General features: G+C 48.7%; 1 protein-coding gene across 1 annotated transcript in view; it reads left to right on the top strand.

The window, feature by feature from the left end:
- The window catches only part of Ctnnd2 (catenin delta 2), a 927345-nt gene that overhangs the window by 911962 nt on the left and 5719 nt on the right, over positions 1–9664 (top strand). The window contains exons 23-24 of the mRNA XM_004625202.3: positions 10–141; positions 5639–5712. Of these exons, the coding sequence (XP_004625259.2) occupies positions 10–141; positions 5639–5712 (206 nt within the window). The remainder of the gene's footprint in view (positions 1–9; positions 142–5638; positions 5713–9664) is intronic.

The raw sequence follows: 9664 nt of genomic DNA, 5'->3' as shown, positions 1-9664 counted from the left end.
TTTACGCAGCAAGTGCCCCAGCTTCACCTCGAGAAATGATCAGCCTCAAAGAAAGGAAAACGGACTATGAGTCCACCGGCAGCAACGCCACCTATCACGGAACTAAAGGCGAACACACTTCCAGGAAAGACACCATGACAGGTAAGGCCACCACTCGCGTTTTCCTGCTTGGAGCAGGTGGCCTGACCCTGAACAGGCCAGAGGGCAGGGACTTCAGGCTATACATCATGTGGCGCTGTCCAGGAGGACTCAGCAGTGGTCAGGTCCCTTGAAATCTTGACAGCCACAATTCTCACGCGCCACACTGAAACATTAAGCTGGCTAGCGGGGTCTAAGCTGAGCACCTCTGTCCTAGAAGGAAGTGCAGGAAAGTGTTCGGACTCATTTTATCTCGGCTTCCCCTCCTCCTTGCGCAGCTCGTGGTATCCTCTCCAATTAGACATGGGACTCACCCCAACTTCGTCTTCATTGGCACAGCCCATGGTGGAGGAGATTCCAAGCTGGCGGGCATAGTATTCAGAGCCTTTGCCCTTTAGGTGTGGAGGGTATGAAAGGAGGAAGGAGACAGAGGGCAGCACATGAGAAGGGAAAAGAGAGGAGTGACATAAGAAACAGCCCCCAGGACTGCTGAGGCATTGTCTCCTTTTGCATGATGTCAACCACTTCGGCTGACAAGCTTCTAAGAAGCTTAATTAGAACTGATGACCAGAGTTCCTCTAGGGAGGCATTGATCTTTTGTAGCCATCATTCTTCATTGGTTAATTTTTATTTCTCATCAGAACTCTGGGGAAGCCTAAGTGGGTGCGCGGATGCCTGCCAGCCGCCGCCCAGCACGCCCTGCCCCTCCTGCCCGCAGCCACACTTAGGCTTCCCTCACCTTCTGCTCCAGCTGGTCCTCTTGGGGGCGTCCACAAACCTCACAGTGTCTCCATGGACCTCTGCCCCATGGGGCTGGTGCTATAGAGGGACCCAGACCTTAAAAGCAGCACCTCAGGGCTATGAGCTTCCGTCCCGAGACCCAGGCTCCTTTGCCACACGGACATGAAGAGGCATCCCTCCTGAAAATACACTATGGTAATAAATTTAGGGTACAGGGTCAGATTAGATTTATGCACCCACAAAGCTGGTGTGCAAAGGGCCCGGCCCTGAGCACGAGCTGAGATCCTCTTATCAAAGCATCTTGAAACCTTGGGCACAGTTCTGATATCACTTACAGACCCGCGGGGAAGCAAAAGAGACAAACTGATGATTTATTAAAATGTTTTCCAAACCAGGATGGCTAAGATAAATTGTTCTAAGAGCAAACGTATTCACCCCAGCAGTGGTGAGTGTACCTGTGAATGTCACAAGGCTGCACAAAGAAAAGCATCATAAACAGGTGTTTTACATTCCCAGCCCCATCCACACAGTGCCTCTGTCCAAAGACCCTACAAGGGAATGTGTCACCCCAAATGCCCCCTGGAGGGGAGACCTGAATGGATGACACGGCCAGAGATTGGTATTCTCCCTCACTTTTTCGGCCCTATGTGTGGAGCCCTGGGCACTGATGAATATGAGCGCAGAAGGTGGCGGACTTATTACGAAGTCTCCAGAGTGGAGCATTGAATGGGTCCTGGTTACTCTGAGTTGGCAGCAGCGCCGATGTCACCATAGCTGTGGCCCCAGGGCTCAGATCACCTGAAGTCTGGGGTGGCGAATTCAGGTTACAGTCACAAGAATAATTGTGAGATTGATTGTGTTATTACCATGTAGGTTTACTATTGCGCTTTAATTCTCTGGCCCAGAAGAATCATGCAGTGTGAGTGTGTTCGTGTCTAGACGGCTCCAAGGGCACGCAAGTGTGCCCTGCACACAGTGAAATAGAACGTAAAATCTAATACGCTTCTGACGCTTGCTCTCCCTGGGAAATGGCAGGGATTTGGGTGACTCTGGGACTGAGATATATGTAACTCTTCAAACTTATTTAGAGGTTTTTGCAGCTTTGCTTTAACTTACTTAATCAGAATTATACCCTCAATCACGTAGTAGGTCCAGAAGAGCAGTAAGATCATGACTGAATATATTCATAAGGAAAGTTCTGCTTTTATTTTATTTTATTTTATTTTATTTTTTCCTTTTTGAGACCGAATCTCACTATGCAACTCAGGCTGGCCTCGAACTCCCTTTGTAGCGCAAGCTGGCCTCGAACTTGCAGCGGTCCTTCCTGCCTCAGCCCCCCAGATGCTAATGTGACAGGCATGCACTGTCACACCCAGCAGGAAAGTTCCTCCTAAGCTCACAAAGCTAGTTATTGTCCCAGTGGCGGCAGTGCTGGTGATATTGAATGATATGGCACCATGTTGGCTTGGGGGTGATGGTTTTGGGGACAGGTGGGTGGCCACGTTTGCCCTCTTATCTAGTAATATGGGTAAGCAAGGTGGAGGCCAAAATTTCTCACAGGAATAGAAAGAATGAGTTGCCAACCTCAGCTGTGGAGCCCTTTGCCAAGTGCTCATCATTTAAACATTTACATGAAAAATTTCATGTGGATCCCACATCAAAAAACAGTGTTTTCTTTTTCTCATTCAGAAATAAGACCAAGATAAAGCAAGACCTATATAACAAGAAGTGTAACTTTTATATCTGACAAGATCAGTCAAATCCCCTCAGGATTTATTCTGAAACCCTGTACTGCAGTTTGTAGATCCTCTGTCAGTGTCAGCCACGTGGATGAGTCATGACCATTGCTTGACCAATTTGTTCTCTGTGAAAGCCTGAGAGAATGTTTTCTCTCCATGTGACTCTCCTTAGGCACACTCTACATCATCAATCACTTTCCTTTGTGGCCCCATAATCTCCTTGATCAGAAAATTTGGGACACAACTGAGTTACAGGATGTTACTGTACAGGTTCTTCTATGTCCTGAGTCTTCACTGACCATGAAAAGGTAGGGCCAAAATGTTGTCATAAATAAAGCAAAGGGACCCAGAGCTTTCCATGCACTGGAAGCTACCTAAAACGCTGGGATCTACACTGCCCCCTCCCAAGGCATCCTGGATCCCATCATCCCCCCGTCTGCCCCACGCCTCAGCATGGCTCTCCCCTGCACACAAACCCAGGGAAGCCCTGCACCCACACTGCAACATGTGAGAGCTGGAGGCGGCAGCCCTTTCACACCTGCACTGTAATCGTCTGGCCTTAGCTACAGAAACTGAGCCTCTGAGGTTTTGTTCCAGGCTTCTTCTACCTGCCTTTTCTGCGTTCCTGTCCTAGCTGAGATGAGGCTCCTCTGACTGTCTTGTGTCTCTGCACTAAGGGATCTTAGTTCACTTCAGACAAACCCACAATCTCTGGCCTCATGGGGCTTTTGCTCTAAAGATGAAGGCAGGCAATCCACAAGGTCAACAGTAGAGCAAGGATACCACAAGATAATATCACAGGACTTTGTATAGGAGGAAGAAGCTAAGCAGAGAGAGGAAGTGGAGGAAGACAGGTAGTGAAGCTCCTTTGCCTAATAGGATGGGTCATCCTGTCAACTTGATGAGCCTGAAAGCCATGTGGGGAATTCAACCAAATTCCTCAGTGAACCAATTCACTGATAAGCACAGAAAACCCGCGCTTCTACCTTTCTCTGGAGCCCACCCTGCAAACAGGAAGTTGGTGCTATTCCTCTGCTCAGCTTCACAACCACCTTGGCATGGATGGTCCCTTTGTGGTGCTGATCCTGGCTTAGGGCACTAGTCCTGGGCAGAATCCCAGCAAACCATGGGTCAAATTAAACCCCAGCCATTAGGCTGTGGTTGTCAGGTGCAGTGACCCAGCAATTAATACCTGCCTTGGGCAGGGAAGAAACATCTGAGCTGATAGCTAAACACTGACCTGGAGGCAGGCAGCCTGTCCGACTAAGTGGGAAGTGAATCTAACACAACCTCCCTGAAGCCACACAAAGGCATCTTCCCAATCTACAAAATAGAGTCAGGAGCTAGAGGGAAGGCAGGCTGAGAAACGCTGTGGACAGATAGGCCAGGCTCGGGGAGCACAAAGTAGAAAGCAGTCCCAGCATGGAGGACACTGGAATGTTAGAAGCAGGGGGAATGGTGTAATCCATTTTGTCAATGCCATATTTGTGGCTATTGGGAATGGGGTGAAGGAAACACAGCTGGGTGAACAGGAAGCTGGGGGATTCAGTGGCCTAGGAGACAGCTAGAAAGTCCCACAATACAACAGAGACAGGAGTGATTTGTTTTGAACCAGAGAAGATAGTAGAGTGATCAAGGTTCTCACCTTCACTTCCAAAGCAAAGTTCCCAAGAGCAGCACTGCTGCACAGACATTGTGTGCCTGCAGGTAACAGTCACGAGCACTTGGAGTGAGCATTGCTGGGCTGCGCTAGCTCGGTGTCTAAGCTCTAGAGGGCTGGATGGAGCGTGAGTGCATCGTTATCCCTTGGGCTCTGGAAGTAAAGTATTGTACTTTCCCATCACTGGGACTCAATACCAGACACCCAAGACTAAACAAAGAAAAGCTTACCGGGACTTAGGATTGCAAAGAGTTCATTCCGTGGAGAAATAACATGAACGACCAAGGGCCTGGCAGAGGACAGCCCCTCACTCCTGGTGGCTGGGAAGCAGAGAGAGGGAAGGGGAAGCCACGCTACCAGGCCACAGCCCTCTCTGACCAGGCCCTGTGTCCTAACAGCACATTCAGTCACTGACTACTAAGTGCACCAGTCCACTGGGAAGCACAGCAAGCCCATGACCTAGACGCCTTCTCAAGCCTACCCTGAAAATGGGAGGTTCAAGGGAGTATTCCTCAACTAAACCATAACACAAGCGATAAGCCCTTCTTACTTCTTGAGGTGTTTGGCTGTTCTGCTTTGATTTTTTATGTCCCATGGACACTCGACAACAGCACGCCCAGAGCTTTCTGAAGCCATGACCTCTCAGCAGCTTTGGGGGGCGTAGGGTCCCAAACCCCTCCTCTCGCCCTGTGGCGTGCACCTCAAGTGCTGCAGGTGAACAAGTAGCAGGAAGGCACCTGTGGCAGGCCTGGGGAAGCTGCAGGTGGCTGGAGGAAGCCCTTCTGCCTTCCTGCCCGTCCAAACATGGGCCAGAAGGCAGGCAGTGAGCTCCTGTCTCCATTCTGACAGTTCCAAAGCCTTCGCCCCCCAGAAGCACAGGAGACATGCAGCTGGTGCTCTCTGCCTGTCCTCTGGACCTTGGAGAAACGAACTATCTGAGAGATGACGAAGTCCTTCTGCGAGCTCAAATTAGAAATTTATTCTTGTCATTCTCCAGCTAAAAACTAAGCTGCTGATACAGACTCCTGCATGCTTCGGTGCAGGTGACAGGCTTTTATTATCCACCGGTTTTCAGCAGGAACGAAGGCAATAAAACTTGCGGGACGGCCATCTGCTTTCCGAACCTGCCTTGACCCCGTCTGCAGTGTGCACACTATTGGAAGAGGCTGGTGGCTTGGCAAGTTTATAAAGGGACTGTTCTTTGATCTAAATGTCTGTATGTAAAGTGAGGTTCAGGATCTGAGAATTTCTCCACTTGAAATGGCTCATGAGAAACTGAGCTTTGTTGGGACGTGAACTTGCTCCAATAACTATCATTCCTCTCTTGACATCTTTTCTTCTGCTTTCCTTTTGCTTTTAGCTCAAAACACTGGAATTTCAACCTTGTATAGGAATTCGTATGGTGCGCCCGCGGAAGACATCAAACACAACCAGGTAAGCTAATTGCAAAGTGACAGCCTTCAGTTTTCTTTTTGACCTGTGAAACAACCTAGAGTGCTAAGACATAAATTGGATTCTGTCTGGTGTTCATCCAGACTTGAAAACAAACGCTCGGTGGTGCGAGGGGCTCACACGCATCACAGCTCGCACATGCCTAGCGTGGCCGCCATCCTGGGGGCAGCCACAGATGCCCAAGCAACCTGGGGTCTCACCGTAGCTTCAGGCCTGAACTGGTGGGGGAAGCAAGCTCTTTGCTGTGGTGCTACAGCGCTTTGAACGTGGTTTGTCGCTCAAGCCTTCACATACTGGAGACTTGACCTCAACCTTCAATGTTGAGATTTTCAGACCTTTAAAGAGGAGGCTAGTGGAAGATCACAGGGCCCTCAGAATTGATTAGGGCAATTTGCAGCTGACCCAGAGACAGTTAACTTGAGAACACTCCACTCTCGGCTCCGTGCCTTGCCATGTGATGCTGGAAATCCTCATATCTAAGGCAATCCCAACACCTTCCCTTCAATCTCCAGAGCTGTGCTCTAATTAAACCTCTTTCTTTATAGAGTTACCTTTTAGTCTCTGGTGTTCAGTTATAGTAATGAAGAAAGTACTAGTCAAGGTGTGAGGTTAAAGAATACCCCCAATAGCCAACTATAAGGTACCAGTGCCTAGAGAGCAACTGTCTAATTTCTGGGCAAGTAATGAGCAATTCCTATTATGCTGTCAACTTTCATTAGGAAGAAAACATTCATTACTCTTGGGGATGACCAATAACGTGGACACATCCAGGCCATGTAAACAGCTAAATAGAATATATGGAGTGCTGCTGCTGCTACTCCTGTTGCAAAGAGTCTGGCTGGGGAACCAGTGCTGTAATACGTGGAGCCCGTTATCAGTACAGAGGAGTGTCCTCTTGGCCCCCACCTTCATCTACCCAACTCTTCTACAGTGTGCTAAATGTAGAGTTAGCTCATTTTAACAGAGTCTCTCATTGATTCAGGCCTCAATCAGGTTTGAGGAGCACCTAACAGTAGACACTTAACAAGGTTGTGTGTGTGTGTGTGTGTGCGTGCGTGCATGTGTGTGTGTGTTTGTGTGCTTTATTCAATAAACACTCAATGAAGACTCATTTTTCTGCAGGCAGTAGAGAAGTAAAGAGGCATAGCCTCCGCCCTGCTGGTCAGGAACCTGGCATCCCTTTCACCTGCAGCTGGGCATCCTGGCAAGTGCAGCTCCCCATGGCTTCTTGCCACCAAACAGCACCACAGAGCTGGCTTCTAGGGATGTGTCACACTGCGGCCATACTTTAGGAAAGTTAGGCTGAGAAGATAAATTTGAATGCCATTTGCCTAATCACAATAAGAAGATGGAAGGAAACATGCAACGGGTATGAGTGGCTAGGATACCCTGTGGGCAGCAGCCACCCGCTGTAGCCACGCGGAATGTCAAGTGTCCACACAGGACTAAGGGTGGTCACTGAACTGTCCCCTCCACTCAGCTGTCTGGAGGAGTGAGACTGTCAGCAGAGGAGTTCACCTTTTACCCCTCAGTTTCCAGCAGCCCATGTTTAGCCACTCTAGATGACACTTGGTGTCTGTGATACTGTAGCAAAACCAAGGCCCTGTGGCCCTCTTGACACACTGCTATTGGCCAGCCCTCAGTTCTGGTCTTTGCTGAAAGCAGAGAAGCCAATGAATAAATAGACTGGGCCATGAATGCTAGCAAGGAGCTCAACGGGGTGGCCCCAACTATTTCTATGCCAACATACCTGCCTGCATCTAAACAAAAGCAGACACAAATGTATTGGAGATGCTAACTCCACTTACAGAAATGGACCATTTGCGTGGTAACAGATACCACGACTTCCTGTAAGTGCAGTGAACAAACTGCCCTGGCTCTTAAAGAGAGCTGTCGAATATATTTTCTCATCTAGGAGTGTAAGACTAGCCTTTAGCTCCCTGGGTACAGAGAAGGCCATCAACAAGTCAGTGCACTCCATGGTAGCCTTCCTCTCCCAGAGCTCCTGCTACTTTGACAATTAAAATGTTGAATGAAAACACAGCCTGACGTGGCCCAGAGCTTCTCACAGTAGGGTCACAGTGGGTTCTAAAAAATGCCTCCCATTTAGATTCAGAGCAGAGCCCATAATGGCTCTGAGGAGCAGATTCTTAAGAATACTTTGAGTAATTACTCAAAGAATCAAAGCAGTAAGACGCTGTTCCAGACATAAGCGTGGGCTCAGTTCCCCACAGCATTCCTGGCCTGCACCCAAGTCCAAAAAGGCTGTGAAGCACACCTAGGACTAGAACAGGCTCTGCATGCCTGTGCACACTGAGGGGCCTTGGGCAGAGCTAAGTCCTGGGGTCACAGCTGGGTGTCCCTGAAAAGCCCTGAGGGGACAAGCAAAGGAGTGTGAGCACTTGAACTGTCCACCCTACTCTAATGTCAAGCTGTATTTTAAAATATTCACCAAAGGGAAGTTTTTCCCCCTAAAAATTTCCAAGCAAATCACAACAGGTCAAACACACAGTGGGTCACACCTCATAAAGACCCATTCCCATCAGAACAAACCCACTGCGCAAGACCAGAATTATCCCTACCAGGCTGGTGCAACCAGGGCCACACCACCCAGGGGACCATGCTTCCAGCTCAGTCCCCTTTGGGAGACACCAAGCCACATCCAGGAACCCCCAGAACTGGCAGATTTAGGGGGAAATATGCACAAAGAAGTCTTCTATTGTTGCACTAATGGAGTTGGGATCTCTGGATCGGTCCTTTGTAATTTAGATGAAATGTTCTGCTATTGAGGGAAAATTCCAATGGACATGACTGTGTGGGAACAGGTCCATGCAGCAAGCACAAGCCTGAACCCCACAAGTGCTGCCGGTGATGCTTCCCCTTCCTGAAAAGAGGGCTGACTGAAGGTGAAGCCAGCACCTGCCGTGGGCCCCTGGGGTGGCCAAGGCTTCACTAGATCCCAGCATCAGCCAAATCTAGAAATACCCAGTGCTCCACAGAAATACCATTCTGCTCCCTTCATAGAAATATGGTTTATGCAAACGGTGCAATATTTTTAAATGCATATATTTTTAGCTATGCTAAGGGGAGGGCTTATATTTGGGAGCATTTCCTCTGCCAGCTTTTGAATATTTTCAGATATTCCTTTAGAGAAACGTATAAACTGTAGCCAGCATTTTCCCACTGCAGAGATGTTTCATCCACTGACATTCACATCCCCAGATGGGGAACAAATTCAGCCCCTGCAATGGCAGCAGTGCCATCCACGTGGTGTGGTCCACATGCATTTAGGATGGGGCACCAGATCTTAGGGACAGTTGATGTGGGCTCCTATAAACAACATAGATGAAGAAGGTAAGGGATTCACATAGCAAGTTTATGTTCAACTCCAAAACATCCACCAGCAGAGACAAGATGTATGAAAACAGGAAAAAAATTGAAATAAGTTGTTGATAAAAATAAAACCAGTACCCACACTGGAGGAGAACGATAGCCTTGTGATTTCCCCTGACACTTCCAGCGCTGCATCCTTGGCCACAGAGATCAACACAGGGTTTCACTCCTATTCGGTCTCCTTTATCCACAGACCTCCCTCCTTACCATAGAGCCTGGACTCTGTTGAATGAGGACTGCCCTCCAACGATTAGCCACTATGGTTCTGTTAGCATGGCAAAAACAACATGGGCCTCAGCCCTACACGTTCTCTATGAATGTCAAACTCCATCTCCAAAGCATGACTCACCATCGAGTCCTGAAGATGTTACTTAACTGCTCTGAGCTTACATTTGTTCACCTAAAAATGAAAAGTGGGTGCGTGGGTGGATGCATTGATGGATGGTGGATGGATGGATGGGTGATGGATGCATGGATGGATGGATGGTGGATGGATGGATGGTGGATAGATGGATGGATGGATGGATGGATGGATGGATGG

Source organism: Octodon degus, unplaced genomic scaffold (genome assembly GCF_000260255.1).
Source record: "Octodon degus isolate 3935 unplaced genomic scaffold, OctDeg1.0 scaffold00008, whole genome shotgun sequence".
NCBI lineage: Eukaryota > Metazoa > Chordata > Mammalia > Rodentia > Octodontidae > Octodon > Octodon degus.
The sequence above is the reverse complement of the archived record's forward strand: the minus strand, read 5'-3'. Positions and strand labels throughout refer to the sequence as shown.